The sequence below is a fragment of the Saccostrea echinata genome, unplaced genomic scaffold (assembly GCF_033153115.1).
Source record: "Saccostrea echinata isolate AGI-Se365-2 ecotype Australia unplaced genomic scaffold, CSIRO_AGI_Sech_v1 ptg000005l, whole genome shotgun sequence".
NCBI classification, from domain to species: Eukaryota; Metazoa; Mollusca; class Bivalvia; order Ostreida; family Ostreidae; genus Saccostrea; species Saccostrea echinata.
In genome coordinates, this window is record NW_026889754.1 from 15,837,598 (window position 1) to 15,860,768 (window position 23,171).

The 23,171-nt window shown below is 33.0% G+C and overlaps 1 protein-coding gene across 2 annotated transcripts in view; it reads right to left on the reverse strand.

The window, feature by feature from the left end:
* Positions 1 to 13,659: 13,659 nt before the first annotated feature.
* The window catches only part of LOC133179827 (zinc finger protein 678-like), a 29,330-nt gene continuing 19,818 nt past the window's right edge, over positions 13,660 to 23,171 (reverse strand). Inside the window, exons 6-12 of one of the 2 annotated variants that reach the window (XM_061314507.1) lie at positions 20,723 to 20,799; positions 19,366 to 19,560; positions 18,455 to 18,719; positions 17,868 to 17,990; positions 17,551 to 17,684; positions 15,125 to 15,278; positions 13,660 to 14,917 (exon numbers count right to left, since the gene is read on the reverse strand). In XM_061314507.1, the coding sequence (XP_061170491.1) occupies positions 14,019 to 14,917; positions 15,125 to 15,278; positions 17,551 to 17,684; positions 17,868 to 17,990; positions 18,455 to 18,719; positions 19,366 to 19,560; positions 20,723 to 20,799 (1,847 nt within the window). In that variant the 3' untranslated portion in view covers positions 13,660 to 14,018. Of the gene's footprint in view, positions 14,918 to 15,112; positions 15,279 to 17,550; positions 17,685 to 17,867; positions 17,991 to 18,454; positions 18,720 to 19,365; positions 19,561 to 20,722; positions 20,800 to 23,171 lie in introns of both variants that reach the window. The other variant, XM_061314505.1, reaches the window with a different exon arrangement.

Genomic DNA, 23,171 nt, shown 5'->3' on the forward strand with positions numbered 1-23,171 from the left:
CAAGGAGACGTGAAAAGTAGCATCGACTGCTGCTGGCTGCTCGATGCTCTCATCAACTTCTGCTGGCTGCTCGATGCTTTCGTCAACTTCTGCTGGCTGCTCGATGCTCTCATCAACTTCTGCTGGCTGCTCGATGCTCTCATCAACTTCTGCTGGCTGCTCAGTGATATCATCATATTATTCAAAAGCAATTTTTTATAGATGAAATAAAAATTATGATTAAGACATAACTGATAAACAGAACTCACCAGTATTGGATGTTCTATGCTGCCATAAATCACATTTGTCACACTGAATAGCCTCTTGTCTGGTGCGAACAGTGGATTTGCAATGTAAACAGTTGTCTGTAAAAAAAATATTCATTTTTAAATATTCACATGTACAATGTAATTTAATTAATCGTTTCGAGTCTTTTTTTGTGCTTCAAGTACATGGGTGAATTAAAAAAAAATAACCACCAAATTGAAATTTTAAGCATTGTATATAAACTAAAGAGAAATTGAATGTACCAGATTCTTAATTGAAATTTTGACAAACTAAATAGTTGTTAACATGACACACTACTTAGAATATGTTGAAGTATGACAAAAACACCATTTATGTCAGCTAGTACACTACTATTTTCGCATACATACACATAATGTGTTCTGAATAAAATGCATCTTCAAACTACCGTAACATTTTCATAATCTTGTATATAAAAACTATAAACAATAATTTCTTTTGTCCAAACCAGTCAGGTTTTATTCCAGGTGACTCTACAATAAATCAATTACTCGATATATCTAATGACATAGGCAAAGCACTGGATTCCGGAAAAGAAGTAAGAGCTGTTTTTTGTGATATAAGTAAAGCCTTTGATAGAGTATGGCATGAGGGTCTCCTGTTTAAACTCAGAACAGCAGGGATAAACGGGAATTTGCTTAAATGGTTTAAAAGTTATCTTACAAATAGGGAGCAAAGAGTAATACTTAACTCCACCTCATCAGCCTGGGGTAGTATCAAAGCTGGTGTACCCCAGGGATCTATTCTTGGTCCTCTGTTATTTCTCATTTACATAAATGATATTGTATGTGGAATTAATTGTGTAATTAAATTGTTTGCAGACGATACAACCCTGTATACAGTAGTTGATAATGCTTGAACAGCCAGTCAGATATTAAACAATGACCTTGATAAGATAAGTGCGTGGGCTAAGCAATGGTTGGTCGATTTCAACCCCTCAAAAACCGAATGTTTATTATTTAGCAATAAACGCATTCCCATCACACATCCCCCGCTTTATCTGAATAGCCAAATAATCGAAAATGTGGAAAGTCACAAACACCTTGGAATACATTTTTCAAAAAATGGCCACTGGGATTTGCACATACAATCAACCCTTCTGAAAGCATCTCAACGTCTTCATCTACTAAGAAAACTTAAATTTCTTATTGATAGAAAATCGCTTGAAAATTTGTATTTTTCTTACGTTAGACCGCTACTCGAATATGGTGACGTTATATGGGATAATATGTCCAGTGATCTTGTCAATAAAATCGAACATATCAATATTGAGGCCGCTCGCATAGTAACCGGCTCTACGAAACTTGCAAGTCTTCATAGTCTTTATCAGGAGACTGGTCGGGAATCTTTAAAAGATAGGAGATATAAACATAAAATTATACAGTTCCACAAAATGGTCTACAGCCAAACTCCTCAATACCTTTCGGATCTAGTCCCACCACAAAATCAAGATATACACAATCATTCCACTAGACAAAAGTGTAACATCAAGCAAGTCAAATGTAGAACTGACCACTATAGTAACTCCTTCATCCCATCAACCATCAAGCTCTGGAACGAATTGCCCGATTCTATCAAACAAAACCCTTCGTTGTCAAATTTAAAACGTTATTTAAATGCCAACAATGCAAATCGTAAACCCCCTCAATATTATTATACTGGTAAACGCAAGGAACAGATATTACACACAAGATTACGACTTGATTGTAGCTCACTAAAAAGTCATTTATTTTCTCGAAATATTGTCAGCAGCCCAAACTGTAATTGTGGCGAGATTGAAACTTCTGAACATTTCCTCCTACATTGTCCTTATTTTGAAAATCTCAGAGATAGATTTATATACTCACTTCCTCATGACATCAGCACCAATATATTACTATTTGGTGACCAAAATCTACCACTAGCAGAAAATGTTGCAATCTTTAAATCTGTCCAAAAATATATTGTAGCTACCAAGAGATTTATTTAATCAGTTTTTCCTTAGTATCTATTCACTACTCCCTCTCCCGTGGGTATGTTCTTGTGTATATTCTCTTAAGTGTGTGTAGCAAGCGTCATTTTTATTTTTTTTCTCTCAGTGTTATTTTTCTTCCTAATTTTGAATTAATATCTGTTATTGCTGTAAATCTCCTGCATTTGTTCTTTAATTATTTTTCATGTAAATTCAACCATATTTTGTCGCTTTTTTCTCTCTCATACATACATATTGTACAAATCCATTAGACTTCTTCTGTATAATTAGAACGTCATTCATTTGTGTGAATCGACATGATTTCTAACTTAACATGTATGTCAATTTCAAATATTTTTTTAGCAGCTTCAAACCGTGTTATGTAGCTATCTAATAAGGGTCTGTCATCTTTATCATAATAATAAGGAAACGGATTAGTATAAGTTTTTAAACTTGTTTCCGAATCCTTTATGATTTTTGTACTACTTATCTGTATCTTCTGCTTGTCATTTTCAAATAAAATATGGTTTAAACTAAAAACTATATAATTCTTAACTAACTTAACTTACCCATCTTTCTTCTTCTTTTCTTCGGTGTATAATGGTGTACGGGGTACACCAACCTCAAATCTCTGGCAGTGTCTCATCATTACCTCCGTAATTATGCAATCACTAGCTACTTATTAAATCCTTTGATTATTCCAAAAAAGACTGTTTAGCAAACATGTTATTTTGATAGCAATACCAATTAAAATTTCAAAGGAAAATTAATTTTGATTTATTTATTTTAAAGAAAATAATTGAAAGATAATTAATAAAGTAACACATTACACAATTTATCTACTGTATAAAATAATATTACTTTTCAAAGGAATTAGTCTATTTTTTTCTTCTATTTTTTTTTCATTTTTATCAATAATAATATACATATTTATTACTATAAATGTAATTTAAAGTGCCATTTTCAGTATAATCATAATCAAATTCTCAAAATAAAAAAAGTGCCATTTTGACTATCCGCTAGTGCCGTTTTGCATATTTCCGAAGTGCCGTTTTCACCAAGTGCCGTTTTAACTTGCACCCGTTCCTACAGCCATGATACTAACGGACTTTTTCACTGCGCATCACTATGCATTAATAAACTTTGGCTAATAAATCCAATACTTGTATACTGATAAAAGAGACCCAAGGGCCTTGACAGTCACCTGAGTATAATACAACAATGTAATGGATTCATTAATACCCTTGCTTATTAAAATATTTACCCTGCCTCTGACTGCCTCTGAGATGCCAAGGGTCGAGAAAATTTTCAAAGAAATCATGCATCTTCACTACAGATTCAACACAGTCCAACCCTAACACCAGATCCCATGATCCAGGGTCATGAAATTCACAAATTTGGAAAAGGTACCCTCACTAATCAAAACTATGCTGAAGATTTCAAAGAATTAAAGAATGACACAGCTTTAATATATTATCTAAACAGCCCCCTCTCCCCACTGTAACACCAGAACCCCTGACCCTGGGACCACAAGTTTTAAAAATATTAGAATTAATACAATTTGACTATATAATAATTATATAATTATCAATAGATTCTCACCCTTACACCAGAATATCTGACCCAGGGGCCACAAAACACAATTCTGGAATACTTAGTTTCTTTGCTTTATAAACAGGTCCAGAAAAGAATATTTTCAAAGAAATTACTATACGAGGGGTGATCAAATCACGAACTATCTGTATATTTACAAAACTTCAATTCAGATCAGAGTAAAATTTGGCACACGTTCTATAAATAGCAGATGTTATGCAATGTTTTACCTCCATGTTTGTGACGTCACAATGTGAAAATGACGTCAATATGTGACTTGTGACAAAAAATGATTGACTCAGTCGTACTCGAACAACGAACGGTTGTAAAGTTTAACGTCTATCGTGGAAATTCCTTTACAGTAGCATAAAATAATTTGTATAAGGTTTATGAAGACGAAAGACTTGCCAGAAGTTCAATCATAAATTGGATTGATTGTTTTAATGAAGGAAGGGAAATGGTTAAAATGATCTTTGTTCTGTTGCCCAGTGAAAGCAAGCTGGGGAAGAGATGTGACCTTAGTTGAGCTATTTGTTATGAAAGATCGCCAATTGCAAGTTACAGTTAGAAAAATAGTTGAATATCTTAACAATAATATAACAAGTCAAATTGAGGCAAAGCATCAAATCAGCCAAAAATAAAATTTAGCATTTCAAAAAGTACTTTCACAATAGAGCATCCAAGGAAAGCGCAAGATATTTTCAAACCTGAAAGAGTGATCATTTTTATTTCAAGCTGTCTTCAAAGAAAATAAAATAAAAATAATTAATGAATAAATAGAAATTTTAGTGCATTTGTTCATAAAATTGATTCACTGGTGTAATAAAGTCAGAATTTATTGTCATCAAAATGAAGAAGTAGGCTTTTTTTTTTTTACATTCATATCTCAAGATGAACCCTGGATATTTGTCACGTGATGATGTCGATGATTTCTGCAGAGTAGGCTACGCTGCACGGCAATATAGAAAAAAATATTCTTATGTCATTCTAAGATGTAGCATATTCAAAACAATTTTTACCAATTGATCGACTTTTCAATTTTTATTCATCATGCACTTTTACCACTATTAATTATTCGGAAAATCAAAACGACTTATACACTCCCAGGTTGGGGAGTGCCTATTGTAAACTCTTTTTATATAATTACAAATTAACCCTGTGGCCATTAATTTCACAAATTTGGAATAGGCATCCTTGCTCATCATAACTATTTAACTATGCACTTAGTTTGTTTACATAATACCCAGAAGCAGAAAAGAAGATTATCAAAGAATTGCATTTCACTATGTAATCAATAGAGCCCCCACCCTAACACCAGAACCTCTTACCCAGGGGCCACGAAATTCACAATATGGGAAGGGGTATTTAGTTTGTTTACAGTATACCCAAGAGCAGAGACGATTTTCAAAAAAAAAAATTAAGATATTTTAACTGTATAATCAATACAGCCCCGCCCTAACACCAGAACCTCTGACCCAGGGGCCATAAAATTTACAATGTTGGAAAATTCACCCTTTCTCATCATAACCATGCATTTAGCTTGTTTGCCTGATACCCAAGAGCAGAGGAGAAGAATTTCAAAGCATTAATTCATTTTCACTTTATAATATAACGAGTGAATCAGGTGACCTAATAAAAAATGGAATGTTAAGGACTTTATTACTTATTTGATTGATGATGCATTTTACCTCAATCGTGTACATGTATGTGATTATTGCCAAGGCAAAATCAAAAAGTAACTGTCCCCGCTTTCGCGAAATCGCTGGGACATTGGTCTGCTTGTCTATCATAAAAACAAAAAACAAAAAAAAAAAACAAAACAAAAACAAAAACTTTGAACTTGGTCACAATGATTGATAAGATATGGCTTTCATATTTCATATGCGCATTACTGTGGCAGAACTTTAAGAATATACTATGATTTTTGACCTCATGACCTTGAAATCAAATCAGAGTACATCCGGAAAAGTCTATACTCCCAGGTAATGCACATCTGAATTATGAAAACACATATTTCAAAAGTTACCTTCAAGGATAATTATGCCATGAATATGGCCAGGACATATAGTGTTTGTTATGTCAGTCTTCCGTCCTTCCATCCTTCTGTCTGTCCTTCCGTCACGCTTTGCGTTTAGCTCAGTTCAAAGCTCATTTCCAAAGAAACTGTTCAAGATATTTTCATCAAACTTCATATAAAAGCTATGCAACTGCATCAACATTTTTTTACCTTGACCTTTCCATTGACCTCGACCTCACTTTTCCTAAATTAGTGTTTAGCCCAGTTTTAAAGATACCATTCAAGATAGTGTAATCAAACTTCATATGTTGATACATACTGACGAGAGCTATTCAACTGCATCAACATTTTTTGACCTTGACCACATTTTCCTAAATTATTATTTAGTTCAGTTTTAAAGAAACCATTCAAGATATTTCATCAAACTTCATATGCTGATACATACTGATAAGAGCTATCCAACTGCATCAACAATTTTTTGACCTTGACCTTTCATTTGACCTTGACCTCACTTTTCTTAACTTATTTTTTAGCTCAATTTTAAAGAAACAATTCAAGATATTTTTATCAAACTTCATATGCTGATACATACTGATAAGAGCTATTCAACTGCATCAACATTTTTTGACCTTGACCATTCCTTTGACCTCACTTTTCTTAAATACATGTAAGTGTTTAGCTCAGTTTAAAAGAAACCATTCAGGATAGTGTTATCAAACATCATATGCTGATGCATACTGATGAGAGCTATTAAACTGCATTAACATTTTTTGACCTTGACCATTCCTTTGACCTCACTTTTCTTAAATACATGTAAGTGTTTAGCTCAGTTTAAAAGAAACCATTCAGGATAGTGTTATCAAACATCATATGCTGATGCATACTTATGAGAGCTATTCAACTGCATCAACATTTTTGACCTTGACCTTTCCTCTGACATTGACCTCAATTTTCTTAAATTAGTGTCAAACTTCATATGCTGATACATACTGATGGGAGCTATTCAACTGAATCAAAATTTTGACCCTGACCTTTCATTTGACCTTGACCTCACTTTCATCAATTTGTGTTTAACTCAGTTTTAAAGAAACCATTCAGGGCTAGAAATAATTATTTTTGTTTACTGGTCACTTTGGCTATCGCCTTATATTTTTACTGGTCAGCTTAGTACTTTCACTGTCCCACCGGGCCAGTAGATTTTAAAAAGACTGGCCCAAAACCATAATAATAATAGTAATAATTTTTTTTATATTGTGATACTTAGAAGTACAACTTAACAAAACAAGAAACAGTAGAAGATGGGACACACAACCCTGTGAAGTTAACTAGCCCTATTGTGAATGACTTTTATTATGCATAAAAAAAATGCTGACCCAAAGGGCACATGCCCTCTGCAATGTACTAGCCCAGATTGAAAATCCACTGGCCCCAGACAAGCGGGCCATCAATTATTTCGAGCCCTGCCATTCATAATATTTTATCAAACTTCATATGCTAATGCATACTGATGTAAGCTTTTCAACTGCATAAAACATTTTTTACCTTGACCATTTCTTTTACCTTAACTTCATTTATCTTAAATTAGTGTTTAGCTCAGTTTTGAATAAATCATTCTAAATATTTTTATCAAACTTAATATGCTGATACGTATATGTGAGAGCTATTTAACTCCATCAAAATGTTTGACCTTGAACTTTCCTGTGACCTTGACCTCACTTTTCTTAAATTTCAATTTTGCTTAGTTTTAAAGAAACCATTTAAGATGTATTTATTTAAGCTTATGCACTTACATAAAATTTGGTGAAAATTTATTATCTATATCCAAGTTTTTAGATTTCAATATTAAAGAAACTATTCAAGATATTCTCATCAAATTTCATACACTAATACAAATTTTCATATGTTGCATTACTAATATACCCTCAGCGGGGAAATCATGTCCTATGGACATGTTTCTAGCATTTGAAAATTAGGTCAAACTTCAAGTCCTTAGGTAATTACATCAAAACTAGTTTATATATTTAATGAAGAACATAGAAAATATAATCAGGTTTTAAAGAAAATTATACATCTAAGAATCAGGGAATGTAGTTTTTATTCTGTCCGTCCTTCTTATCTGCCTGTCTGTTTATCTGCAAAAACTTTACACTTAGCCATAACTTTTGAATGGTAAAAGCTAGGACTTTCATAATTCATACGTGTATTCCTTGTGACAAGATCTTTCCTTTGGTACAAACATATTTGACCTCTTGACCTTAAACTTCAGAGTTTGACCCACTTTTGCAAAATTTTACCAAACTTTAACCTTGGCCATTACTTTTGAACAGTTAGAGAGAGAGGGCTTTCATGATACACATATGTATTCTTTGTCATAAGACCTTTCTTTGGGTACCAACAATCTTGACCTTTTGACCTTGAACTTTGACATACTTTTGAAAAACTTGAAACTTTCACCTTTGCCATTAACTGCCATACAGGGGCATCAGTGTTTCACAAACACATTTTGTTTTATTTACAAAGGAATTGCGAGTTATAGATAAAAAAAAATAGCAACGTTTTAAAAAAAATAACATATAAAAGAACAATGTACTTAAAGCTTGCTTGCACACAAACAACAAACATAATACATTTATCATTCTTTTGGAATTTCAAAGCTCAATATATAATTATGACGTTCTAACTTTTCTTACATTGTATGTACTGTTTACTTTGCAGTCTTTTCTTGCTTTTACCGTGCAGTTGAGATCTCAAAACTTCGCCTTATTCATATTTCTCATAAATCTTTAGCCTTATGAAGTAATTATCTTAAAAGAAACACATGATATTGACTCAGAGTGTAACTTTAAGGAGGCTGGGGGGTCAACAAATTAACCATCAGATATAACTTAATATTTTAGATATGATATCTTAAGCTGTCAACTATCATTTGGCAAACAAAAATTTCATACATTTTAGTTTTAAAATTTGATCATTTTTGTATATTTTATATGGAGCTCTTCTTCTAAAGGAGATCAATATTGTCTGAAAATGGCCACATCCACCCAGCCCTCTTAATAGATCTTCTTCTTGTTACACAAACAATGAATAGTGTACAGTATGATTGTCATAACAAATAAATTGAGATTATTTACAAACATTTATGTTATAAATATAATATATATATTAAAAAATTATAAAGACACATACTCTGAGTCTAGAAAGTCTAGCATTAACACAGCAGGTAAATAAAAAAATGTCTTCTGGCAAAATAATTCGAAAATTGTTGGGGTTAGCCGTATTTATTGAAAGGCTAATGGCTGTTAGACATATTCGTCTTCTGAATTTCTTATCAAACTAACCCAATGTAGCTGTCATACATGTAAGACTCATCTAAGACAAATCAAGGATTCTAAGCTCTTGCCTCTTATACCATTTTTTAAATTATCGAGAGAATATTGCCCTCTTTGAGGGTCTACTAACTTGATCTGCAATTTTTACAACTGTCTTTTTTCAACGATTTCTTCGCCACTAATTAAACATTATTACATATAAGCACTACAACACCTTACAAAAGTACAATACATCTGTCCTTTTCAAGTGCGACTAATCAATAGAGACGCGTGTTTCGATTAGAAACTGTGGCGCGAAAAATCGACCTACAATTCCCCGCCCTATCGATTCCTGAATATTCGTTTATATCCATTGTTTTTCCTTCTTTGTCAATATTATTATAAATTCATTAGGGCATTAAGATATATGTCTGCTTCTATACACAGCAAAGTACCATTTTCAAGCAGACAGGATACGAAGGAAGATGGGTTTATGAAAATTTTTAATTTTCCAGTAAGATTTCATTCAGAAAAAGAGTTTGCGTTGTATCAGATGAAAAAAAGATAGATTAACTACCTTTATCTATCTTAAGGGAAGCATTTTAGTGTTATTAAAAGGAAGGAGAAAAAAGTACAATGTGAAAAGCATTAACGGATCTAGACTTTTCATTGGCATCGAAAAGAGAAAAATATTTTCCTGCCATTCATAAAAAAATTATATTTTTGTGTCTTTTTGGAAGTGTATGTTGTCTATACAATAAATTTTGTCACTGATGGATTATGTCTGCGTCCAAGAGAAGTAGTAGTGTCAACAGATCCCGCACCTCATCTGATTCAAACTCCGGACAAAGCACCCCAGGGCACGGAACTAAAACTCCACGCTCGTCTGCCAAATCTAGGATTTCATTTGCACGGTGAGTATCAAGTATTCAAAAAACATCTAAGTGTAATAATTCCCAGTTCCCCATCAAAATACTTAAAAATTTCATTTTGAAAAAAAAAATTATTCATCATGCAGTTTAAGGATCCCATTCTCTATCTCTTTTTGAAAACAATTCGCATGAATGTTGACATGTGATCACCCCCCGGGTTTCTCAATTTTTACAGCGTCTTTCAATTAATTACTTGTATTTATCTTTACTTCTAAAACAAACGCATCTAAAAACTTTTGAAAACAGTATAACAATATAGGACTTTTATCTACATTATCATTATGCATGTGTTTCATATACTGATTTGATGCCTTTTTGAGGTTTAAAAAACGTAAATTTCTCACATTGCTTCAGCGTAAAGATACGTATATGTCCAATTTTTTTCAATTGTTCCACTCACAGCTATATACTATTCAATTATGTTTGAAAATGATCAACTTACATGATCTGCAGTGTCAGTATTACCTCGAGGCATATCAAGAATGTGTATCATTTTAAATTAATGTCGATCAATTTTCGGGGGAAAAAAGAAACATGAGAAGAAAGACGTAATTTTTTCATTAAGGGGTGACAGGGGTCGTTTCTGAAATTTCATAGGATTTTAAGTTTCTGCGGAGAGAATAAACGAATAATTAATAAAATCAAAACGGATCAGATCATACAGGATGTGATTTTGGTGAAAAATACACGTATATTTGATATTTGAAACTGATACCTTTAATTATGTTCTATACTTCAAACTTTTCAATATATCCTTCATAACCTGCCTGAATCTCCACCACTTCATTATAAGCCGGGTGACCGTTCATATAGCCCCAATAAAACACCTATAAAACTGACCACTGTATGGTCATTATCAAAACTGGACAAACAAACTGACGGGCAAACTTTAATGGAATGGACATTTTCCTGCATTTGTAAACTAGGGGTCCTATTGCTTTCACATGTGATGACTTCTTTATGTAGAAATTGACCAAACATTTGAGCGTATGATTCGGAGAGAAAAATGAGCTGGAGTAAATTATTCACATCACACTGGAAATTTTAATGACGATTTCGAGAAAGAAATCAATCGTTTCTGATTACATGTAAACCCGAATATTTAAGTTACTAAAGGCAGTTTTCTAAACAACAGGTAGTTTATAGAGAAGTAGAGAGTTGTGAACAATTTTTTTTATCCTGCGGACCTAAAATTTAAAAAAAAATGTTATCAAATACACGACGAGGATCCCTTGTTAACCCGGGAGCGGATCCTAGGAGGAATTCTTTGACATTTGGGACGGTGGAATATCTGAGATCTAGACGATCAAGGTAGGAGGAGGTTTAATATCTGGACTTTTATTGCAGATGTAATAGACAGCCAACTTCAAATTCAAAGATGTACTAATACCCTACGTCTAATTGCATCAATGGTATTGATTCATTGATTGTATGTTGGTTTGACTAACATTTGTTTTAAATAAAGATAACTTTGAATAATTTATATATCGATCTGGTTATTTTCGTTAGAGAAATATGTCTCGATATTTTTTCTATTATATCAGATGTAAATGTTACATGAAAAAGTATTTAGAGACATGTTCGAGGGATTATTAAAAAAAAAATCGTGGTCTGGCATGATAACGTTTTATTATGTTTTCTGTTTAAATGATTTTAAATTTGACAATATATGTACACACAAGTTTGGCGAGCGTACAAAATTCGATCCAAGAAATAAAACAAAATAAAAATGAATAAAACAAAAATGATCTCATAAATCAAAGGCGCTGGGAGAAGACTGCCCAATCCTTTTATGTTAACTTTTATTTAAGAAATAAATACATGTATGTTCAAGTCACTCATAATAAAGTGAAATTACCTAAATGTAATGTGAGGCCTTCACTGGCCTTGTGTGCTCAAGGACAAAGTAAGTAATGTTGCGCCGGGTACGCAAGACACAGTCAATTGAAAAGTACTAGTTGTATTTTTGGTTCTCATCAATCCGAGTCAGTATTAGGAAGTGAGGAAAATTTGGTAGTTCTATCTTTCTGACATATTTTCTATTTATCAGTAAAAATCTGCATTATGACTACTTTAAAGTATTTTTGTTGATAAATAGAAAATATGACAGTTCTATCTCACATAACATAGATTTTATAGCACCAGTCCCCGAACTTTTGATAACCCCCTGTGTTTATATTTCCCCAAAGGTTTCAACAACATGCACCCCACCCCCTTTAAATAAAAAAAGTTTGAAAATAAAAATTTCAAAATTTAAAAAAAAGTATTTTAACAAATATAATGTAAAAGAGGCTGTGTCATATCATAAGGTGCAGTGAAATGTAAATATAATTCCTCTTGTTTCACTTTGTAAGAGCTGTCTTAGTGTTTGGAAGAAAACTACCAGAGACCAAACAAAAGTCAGTGTACTTGCTACCGTATTAAATTTTACATATATTCTTAACAGAAATGTACAACTTTGAGTAGGTGGCCCTAATTGAAAACAAACTTGTGAGAGGATTCCTTTTTAGATCTTGTAAAGAAATTCTTTCTAAATGTTTTAGTATTATACTCCCCCCCCCCCCCCCCCCCCCGTAGCCATGCATATACTAAAGCAGCATAAAAGTTTTTATTGGTCGAAGTCGAGTAGGTGCTTGAAAACCAAAAATAGGGTCTTATCAATCACGCTCAAATACCGTATACAAAATATTCAACACGCCCTTCATTTTACTAAATCTGGTAAACACAGGAAAGTTACATCAAATTTTTCATCTCGTACAAAAAATTAGTACCAGTTTAGTGTAGAATTGCCCAAATCAAGAGGGGTGATTCATATTATTTTGCGTCAAATGTTCTGAATTCTCTCTGTGAACAGGGAATATACAGGTTCCCGTTTCGAAAATTCTTTAGAAACTTCTTACTTGAGAATAATGTAGCTCTCGCCGATTATTTTTTATCTAATGTTTTCGGGAGAGCCCCCCCCCCCCCCAAACAAAAAAAAAATCGAAGAGGGCTACACTATTGCAACTAATATAACCCCACCCTCTCTTAGTTTGTTGGCCTTCACATGTTTAAAATTCCACCCTAATCCCTTGGGTTTGATTCTTATTATCTGTATTACATGTACGTTTGCTTTCATTGTGACTGAATATTACCTGCTTTGAACTACCTTTACTTGTAAAATGGTACCACAATAACTTCACATGTAGTACCGGTTTGTAATTTTCATGAAATTAATGTAGTTCTATGTCTATATCCATGTGATAATTGTATTCAGAGTTTGTAATGACACTGCTTTTTATAATACAAGAATATTTGATCATGCATTATAATTACACACTCTAAGGTCTAGCGTATTTATTAGTTCCTACTACGACAATTCTTCAAGGATTAAGTTACGTAGTTACTTTTAGATGAAAGTTTTATTGTTATTAACAATATATATTAAAATCAAGTGTCTATTCTCATGCATTAATTATACTATTAGTGACAATAATTCAGAAGAAAAAGAAATTGTACATATACATGATTATTTTCATACATCTTCAAAAGTAAACAAAATTGTATAAAACATATATACTAGAAGTAAACTCATGAAAAATTAGATTAACCTCATGACATGCATGCATTCATTTTGAAATTAGCTCAAGAAAAATCTAATTGATTTAATTCATAATGACATAGATAAAGAATGTTTGTCCAAAGGTCCTGTAAGTTTCATTTAAACCGTTTATTTACAACTCATATTTCATCAGAAATCTCATATATGGGAATAAATTTCTTCTCAAAATATAATAAATATACACGTCCTTCAGCTAAGTAGCTCGTTCTGTTGCAACTTGCATAATTTCTTACATGTCTCTGCAAGAATAGTATTTCATTGTCATCATTAAGCACCTGCATATAAATTTGGACTGTTTTTCCCGTGTATCCTCATGCATCTCTGCTATATATTAACTAATTACCGACTGGCCATATAACTTCCCACTGACACTACATTTAAACCTATCACCTGTATGTGTCCTCTTGTGTTTTTGAAATGAACTTGAATCAGAGAATGCCTTCCCACACACATCACATTTATAAGGTTTATCACCTGTATGTGTTCTCATGTGACTCTGTAAGGGACCTAACTGGCTGAATGCCTTCCCACACACATCACATTTATAAGGCTTATCACCTGTATGTGTCCTCATGTGTCTCTGTAAGGGACTTGACTGGCTGAATGCCTTCCCACACACATCACATTTATAAGGCTTATCACCTGTATGTGTTCTCATGTGACTCTGTAAGGGACTTGACTGGCTGAATGCCTTCCCACACACATCACATTTATAAGGCTTATCACCTGTATGTGTTCTCATGTGACTCTGTAAGGGACCTAACTGGCTGAATGCCTTCCCACACACATCACATTTATAAGGCTTATCACCTGTATGTGTTCTCATGTGACTCTGTAAGGGACTTGACTGGCTGAATGCCTTCCCACACACATCACATTTATAAGGCTTATCACCTGTATGTGTTCTCATGTGACTCTGTAAGGGACTTGACTGGCTGAATGCCCTCCCACACACATCACATTTATAAGGCTTATCACCTGTATGTGTTCTCATGTGTCTCTGTAAGTTACCTAACCGGTTGAATGCCTTCCCACACACATCACATTTATAAGGCTTATCACCTGTATGTGTTCTCATGTGTCTCTGTAAGTTACCTAACCGGTTGAATGCCTTCCCACACACGTCACATTTATAAGGCTTATCACCTGTATGTGTTCTCATGTGTCCTTGTAATTTCTGTGACTGGTTGAATGCCCTCCCACACACATCACATTTATATGGCTTATCACCTGTATGTGTTAACAAATATCTGTATAAATTTTCACTCCGAATAAACATCTTATCACAAACAGTACATTTAAAAGGATTTGTTACAGAAATAAATTTTGTAATCTTGTCATTCACAGTTGTATTCTTTACATGAACTAGATCGCTTTGTTTTTCTTTTGAAGAGGAGAATAATTTTTCAGAATAATTGCATTTACCATGATGTTTACCTCTAGTTAGTTTTACGTGAATTTTAGCTTCCTCCTCAATATGCTTTTTCTCAGAATATGCAGGTTTTGATATACTGTCAGCAATGGTGATGTTCTTGCACACTGGAGTATCAGTAAGGATATCTGAAAATCTCCTTTTCACTTGTCTTACAACCTATGTGGATAATAAAGAAATCATTATTAACATGGTTGTAGAGTACAATGACATTTAAGAAATAAGGTATCATTTTCAAACATATATCTGGCTACTGGGTTGGTTCACAAGATCAAATAGGGCTTTATGGTAAATTTGATCTCGTACCAACCCGTATTTATATCCCGATATATGTTTAAAAATGATACCATAATAGGCATGTTACTTAAATATCTAATATTGAAAGAAGCTCCAGAATCAGAGGCCTAACAATTTAATTTGAGATCTTGACAACCAAACCTAGAACGTGACTTTAGCTTTCTATAAAAATAAACAAAGCAGTATATTTGGGTCATTAAGTTTTAAACTAATATGCTTTATATACAAATCTGTGAGATTGTTTTTTAAAACTTAACCCCTTTCCTTGTGTAAATTTTTCAAATTAATTACTTAACAACATGTACTGTGAATTGCTTTTAACGGAGTTTTATCATCTATATACAAAACTAGAACATAATTTTGTGGGTAAATCGGATGACATATCGTTTTATCCATAAAAGTCAAGTTATTCTTATAATTATGACACTTACTCTAGTTTTATATATATAGTTTAGTCTTAAGCATCATTATTAGACATCCACAAAATATGTACAATATACCCATGGCCTTATGATCACAATGCTCAACTGAGTAAGCATATGTCATTCTGCTGATGTTTAAATTCCCTCCCCCCCCCCCCCCCCCCCCAATAAAAACTTTCTTATAACAAAGTAAATCTTTAACCAATTCTGATGCACCAGATGTGCATTTCAACAAATTATGTCTCTTCAGTGATCCTCATGCCAAATCTTTGGAAATCCGAAATATTTAATTAAAAAAACTTTGAAGATTGAGCTTTAAAAAGGGTGCCAAAGACTGGAGCCAAATACACTGAAGGATCAGAGCTATGCATGAGGGAGATAATCCTTGATTTTGAAATAAATTTCTAAATTTTACCAAAGCGATTTATATACATCCATATTTTCAAGCTAGTACCAAGTACTTAGCTACTGGGCAGTAGAGACCCTTGGGGACTAACAGTCCACCAGCAGAGGCCTCAGCTCAGGGGATATAATGTAAATCTTGTATGATACAAATTTGGATGCACCAGATGTGCATTTCGACAGTGGACCACATGCTCATGCCAAAATATTGGAAATCCAAAAAATATTTTTTTTAAAAAATTGAGGAGCTGAATAAAGGGATGCCAAAGACTAAATAAATTTGACTCTTTATGATATGGCCCCATTCTAGCTACAAGGGACCATGAAATAACCAAACAAAATGGGGATGCTTTAAAATCAAAATAATCACTAACATGGTTTTATTTGTTGTTTGAGGGTTTTTTCCCCTTATATATATATTATATATATATTTATCCCATGTTTACCCCTTTATCCCGTGGATATGACTCATTGGATAATTTTTTCATAATCCACAGTTGTGACGTCACAATGGTTTTTGGGTTAGCGCGATGAAGTAAAATAAAGTGGAGTCCTGTATAAAACAGTGTAAAACATTGGTTGTGAAGTATTAAACATGGGATAAAAAGAATCTCCCATGATTTGTAGTTGGATATGATTTTTATCCAACTCGTTGTGTGTTTTTATCCCCTCGCCAAGGCTCGGGGATAAAAAACACACAACTCGTTGGATAAAAATCATATCCAACTACAAATCATGGGAGATCCTATATATATATATATATATATATATATATATATATATATATATATATATACAGACTATGCAAAAATTTTTCCATGTTTTTAGACCCACCCTATCCCTGGGTCCATAATCCTAATGAACTCAAATACAAAATTTGGGAATATTTCGATACTAATATCTTTTAGTGTGGCCCCCACTACTTCTGATTTTGAAAGAAAAACATATGTACTTCCCATTTTCATGTATTCTATTTCATGTCCCTATTACCAAACCCTCTGTTTTAATATATATTCCTATGCTTATTTGATAATTTGTACATAAAAATAGATGTAGATGATTTATCATAATAAATTCTTACTTTATCTTCTGCTTTTTCAACATGTAGTTTTCATTCAGTATTATAACATACAAGCATTACTAAATAAAGCATCGACTATGATATGTGTCTAAAGTTAATGTAAATCACATTAGGTAAAAAAATGTAAAGTCACTGAAAATTTCATCTAATTACATTTCAAAATCCTGGACACAACTTGGAAAGTCAATCTATATCTTTATGTTAATTGTAAAAATAATTGGAAACTCACCTGAAACCCCAAGGGTCTGATTAAATGTGAACAGACATTATTTTCTTTTCCTTTCTTTCGGCAATGCAATACATGTCTTTTAAGAAAGTCAGAGGTACTAAAGCAGAGTTTGCAATATTGGCAAGGAAATATATCTGCAGTAAAAACATAATTTTTTGGGATAAATTATCCATGTATTAAATTTTTTTTCTCTATTTTTTTTAACAAAGGTAAATTCAGTTCATTTTTGTTTTAAAATTTATCCATTTCAGAAAATGTCTTGCATTCAAACCAGCATTATATGAAAATTAGATAGCAAAGAAAACAAAACTTATTACCATCAGGTCCTGTATATGGCTCAATATTCTTGAACAAACTGTATCCATGTTTATATTTACAGTGTTTTTCCATAAACTCTTTACTGCTGAATCCCATTTGACACCAAGGACAACAGAACAATTCTACAAGTAAAGAAGAAACTTAATGCATACAATAATACACAAATACAATTTTTTTTCTTATAATTTCATTAATACTTTAATTATACCTTAGCATTTTCGTTACACATTGTGCTTCTTTTTATTACTATCTGACCAATTACAGTTGAACTTCAGTATCTCAAACACTGATATCTTAAATACCATGGATATTTTGAAGTGATTTGGAAGTCCCAAGTACTTTTTCTTTTAAGAATTTTACCCTCAATATCTGATTTTCAATCCCTCTTATATGTCAAAGTTTTTTCTCAGTCTCATCGAGTTCAAGATAACAAGATTTGACTTAATTGTATTAAAATTAGAATACTGTGTATTTCCTTGTCATTCGATAATACAAAAAACATTAACTTCCATTCAAAGGCTGATATCAAATTCTCAGAATTTTTAAATGTCCCATTCCCATTGCAAATACAGAATAATAAACTTACCCTCTCCATTCACAATTTTTGGAGTAACATCTATGTGTTCTCTGAATATCCCTAGTTCTTTCCCATAATCATGACCGTACCATACCAAGAGTTCCGTCCCTGCAGAAATGTCTTTAAAAGATCTGTAATATATCTGTCCTTTGTACTGAAAGGCTACTAGATTTTGTTCTATTTCTGATCTAGCACAGTTGACATATCTCATCCAGTTACTGCAGGGTTCTTTAAAGGCATTCACAAAATGACTTGGTTGGCCCTTTTTATATATCTAAGCAAATAACACAATGAAATTGACCAGTTGTAAACAAAAATAGTTCAAATTTTGCAGTTTGTTATACAGATAAAGAATGGTAATACAAGTATTGAATTTTGAGATTATATAATATGTGCATAGAAGATAATTGCTTAAAATATAATTGTCATTATTTTACAGTAAAACATACATTTCATCAATATTTCAAAAATTTTCAATTTTTTTTTTCAGTACATGTATTTAATTACCAATTGAAAGGGCACAGGTCCCTGCACCAAAAAAAGGGTCAATTAAGCCCTGCATATGATACAAAGCCTGTTGGGCCAAATTGTCTGTCACCCAAAATAATAGTATAAATTGATGAAATTTTTGATGGTTTTATTTCAGGCCCAGGAGGGTTATTAACAAGTTATGGGGAATGTTTTGTTGAGAAAATACTAAAAGAATATGCAAGGACAACAGGGTTAATTGTATTTTGTGATGGCAGTTTCAATATATGGAGAAATAAATTGAGAAATGGCACACATTTTTTTTTCAAAAAGTAAGGGTTGCTCTTACAGTTGCTCTCTTGTTGTCCACCTCAATTTTTTTGCAGACCAGCAATTTAAGCTACAAATCTGCAGCTAGACGTAACCTGGAGTTTGGAGGTTGAACAACATACCTGCCAAGCATATCCAGTTTCTTGGGCTTCGTCCTGATTTTCAGTTACTTCTCCTTCATATGGACCAAATCTGGTTCTTTTCAGGAAAAATTTATCAGCAAATACACCTTGTCCAGCATTGAAAATATTTGACTCTCTTACTGAGAGGCCGATTGGAAGGGTTTTCTTGGCTCTGTCAGGAATACCTTGGGGTTGCTAAAAATTAATCAAAGAGCTAGGTTCACTTTATGCATGAAATGGCCCTGTCCTTATATCAATTAATTGACTATCACCCTCTGTCCCATTTCATATATCAGAATAATGTAGAGACATGGTGCTTTCATTTCCTAAATAACACAATTTTTTTTGTGAATCCAGGTATTGGAAAACAGGCTTTGGGAAAATGCAATGTTCTTGAATTTCGCAGAAAACATGAGTATTTGACTACCTTCAGCAAAGAATTAAAATATGAGCACAGCCCACGATCTAAAAATTAAAACATGTTTTGTGATCTTCAGAAACAGATCTTTCATTATGTTATTGCATATTTTGGATCAGAGGTTGTGCTCTATATGAAATATTGAAAATCTACCTCATATTTTGGCCATTTTTAATGGAATTAACAAGATATGGGGAAAATGACACATTTTATGACGTCATAATCATTGACTAGAGAGAAAATTACGTCATGTTCAATAGATACACAGTCACCAAGGGTCCAAGTTATAAATACTGCATTTTCAATCAAAACTGAGCAGTTCCGATTTGTCAGAAATTCTCAGGGCCAAAAAGGCCCCAATTAAGTGGCTCTTGCTCTTTAATAAGACTTCCCTGGCCAGTTAATTTGCAAATATAGTTATAAAAGTGTATGGTTCAAACGGAATATAAAAGATAGTTTTTGAATTTGTGAAAATGTGATGACTTCATGAGAATATAATTAATTATCATTAAATTGTAACATCTTTATTATCTCCCTTACAAAATAATTCCAAACTCTCTGAATATTTAGCAATGCAATATTGACATATTCACATGAAATATGAGAGTATCAGTAACCAATTACTTCACAATATGAATCACAGCTAGACTTTAAGATTATCTTAAACTACAAATTATAATTATATAGCTGTGATAAATTAACCCTGTACACCTCACCTCTGTATGACTGACCACTAACAGTGGACCATATATATTGGACACTCATCTTCATGTTAAATTCCTACATCTTACCCCCGTATCATTGACCACTAACAGTGGACCATATGTATTGGACAGTCACCTTTGTGTTCCTACAACTATACTTACCACTGTATCACACCATTAGCACTGTTGAACATATGTAAATTGGACAGTCACCTTTATGTTCTTATCTACTTACCTCTGTATCACTGACCACTAACAGTGGACCATGTACTGGACAGTCACCTTCATGTTCCCGATTACATTCCTCACAATCTACATTAATAAAACAAGATGCGTTTGTGAAACACTGATGCCCCCGTATGACAGCTTATGGCAAAGATTAAAGTTTCTCAAATGCAAGTCAAAATCCAGGCCAAAAGATAAGAAAATGTTGGTACCTAAAGAAAGGTCTTGTCTTGAGGAATATACCTGTGAAATTTGAAAGCCCTAGCTGCAACTGTTCAAAAGTTTTTTAAAAGTAAGTAAAACGTCAAGGTCAAGGTCAAAATTGTTTGTATCCAAAGGAAGGTCTTGTCACAAGGATTATATATGTGAAGTATGAAGGCCCTAGCATCAACCATTCAAAATTTATGGCCAATGTTAAAGTTTTTGTAAAGTAGGTCAAACTCCTATGTCAAGGTCAAAGTGGTTGGTATCCAAAGAAAGGTGATGTCACAACTCACAAGGATTACATATGTGAAGTATGAAAGCCCTAGCACCAACCACTCAAAAGTTATAGCCAAGGTTAAAGTTTTTCAAAAGTAGGTCAAACTCCTAGGTCAATGTCAAATGGTCAAATGGTTGGTATCCAGAGGAAGGTCTTGTCACAAGAAATACACATATAAAGTTTGAAACCCCAAGCATTTGTTCAAAAGTTATGGCCAAGGTTAAAGTTTTTCAAAAGTAAGTCAAACTCCAAGGTCAAGGTCAAAAGGTCAAAGTTGTTGGTATCCAAAGGAAGGTCTTGTCACACAGAATACACATGTGAAGTTTAAACCCCCAAGCACCAACTGTTTAGAAGTTATGGCCAAGGTTCAAGTCTCATAAAATTTTGCAAAAGTGGGTCAAACTCCAAGTTCAAGAGGTCTAATATGATGGTACCAAAAGAATGGTCTTGTCGCAAGGAATACACGTGAAATATGAAACTCATAGCTCCAACTATCTAAAAGTTATGGGCAAGGTTAAAGTTGACAACAGTCACAGACAAACAGGACAAAAACAATATACCCCCGTGATCTTTTGATCCGTGGGCAAAAAAGGAGACCATCAATATATCACAACTATAATATCTTGAACCCAATCCTCTTAACCACTGAAATCAAATTGGGGTTTAATGTGTAACAGAACCATAACTCACCCCTCCCCCATTTTAACAATTTAACTACAGGGGTGGGGATGGGGTATCCATATTTCACAGTCATCATATTTTCAATCCCTCCACTGAACTTTTGAATTTTTGCAACCATAGCTTGAACTCTTTACTCTCAACCCCCCCCCCCCCCCACCCCCCAATGTACACAGTGTATGGGCAAAGCCATATTTTGAACTCATTCCTATCATTTATCTAATGCGGTTCAATACTTCACAGTCATTAATAGCTAGAGCCCTAATTAATCCACCCCAAACCATAAAAAAAAAACAATAATAATAAAATTAGGGATGTCAATTTTGTCAATAATTCATATTAGAATATTCAATGAAAGTATTCGAATATATTCGAATATTCAATAAAAAAAAATAAATCTGTTTTATTTTAAATATGCATCATCCTACTCTCATGAAAGGTTTAGCGTATCTATACTTATATTGGAAGTAAAATTGTATGAAGACTTTTGTAGGTGTACAACAATAATAAATTCCATTTGATATTTGTCAATGTTGGAAATAAATAATTGATTTAAATGTAGAAAAGTATAATTTTAACAAATGAAACGTGTATTTATAGTAGCCCCACCTGAGGAACCAGTCGTCTCACAAAAGGCAAGATAGTCGTAACGGTATACTGTTCAGATTTCAATACGTGTAATGAATTACAATTATCTGCCTGATAAGTAATATGATTATAATCTTTGATACAATGTAAACAAATACTTCCATGGGCAATTTTCCTAGGTAATTAACTAATTTCCCAATAATGAATATAAAATTCAGGATTATGTACAACCCGAGATAATTAAGTAATTTACACACTTATTCTGAAATTAAGCCCTTTACAATACTAATTACAGATTTATTCTATCGGACATTCATTCAATAATCAATTAATTTAATTTTGATAAGTATGCCCTTCACGCCTTTTAGACATTTATAGATTTCATTTTTGTCCTCGATTCTAGATCCGATCGTATCTAACTAATAAAAACTATGAAAATACGTTTTGTATTATAAATAAAGCATTTTTGTACAATTCCTTAACGCCTTACTCAAGACAAAATACATGTAATTCAGTAGATTTATAAGATAGAAAGTAGTGAGAAAAATTGATCGCTAGTAAATTAAACAGGGAAAATTCCAGCATTGTTCTAATCAAAATTTATTAATCACAGTACTTCTTTTTATGAAATCTGAAAAACATCGAATATTCGAATCTTGAATTCATATTCGAATATCAACTCATCGAATGAATATTCGAATATTCGTTGCCA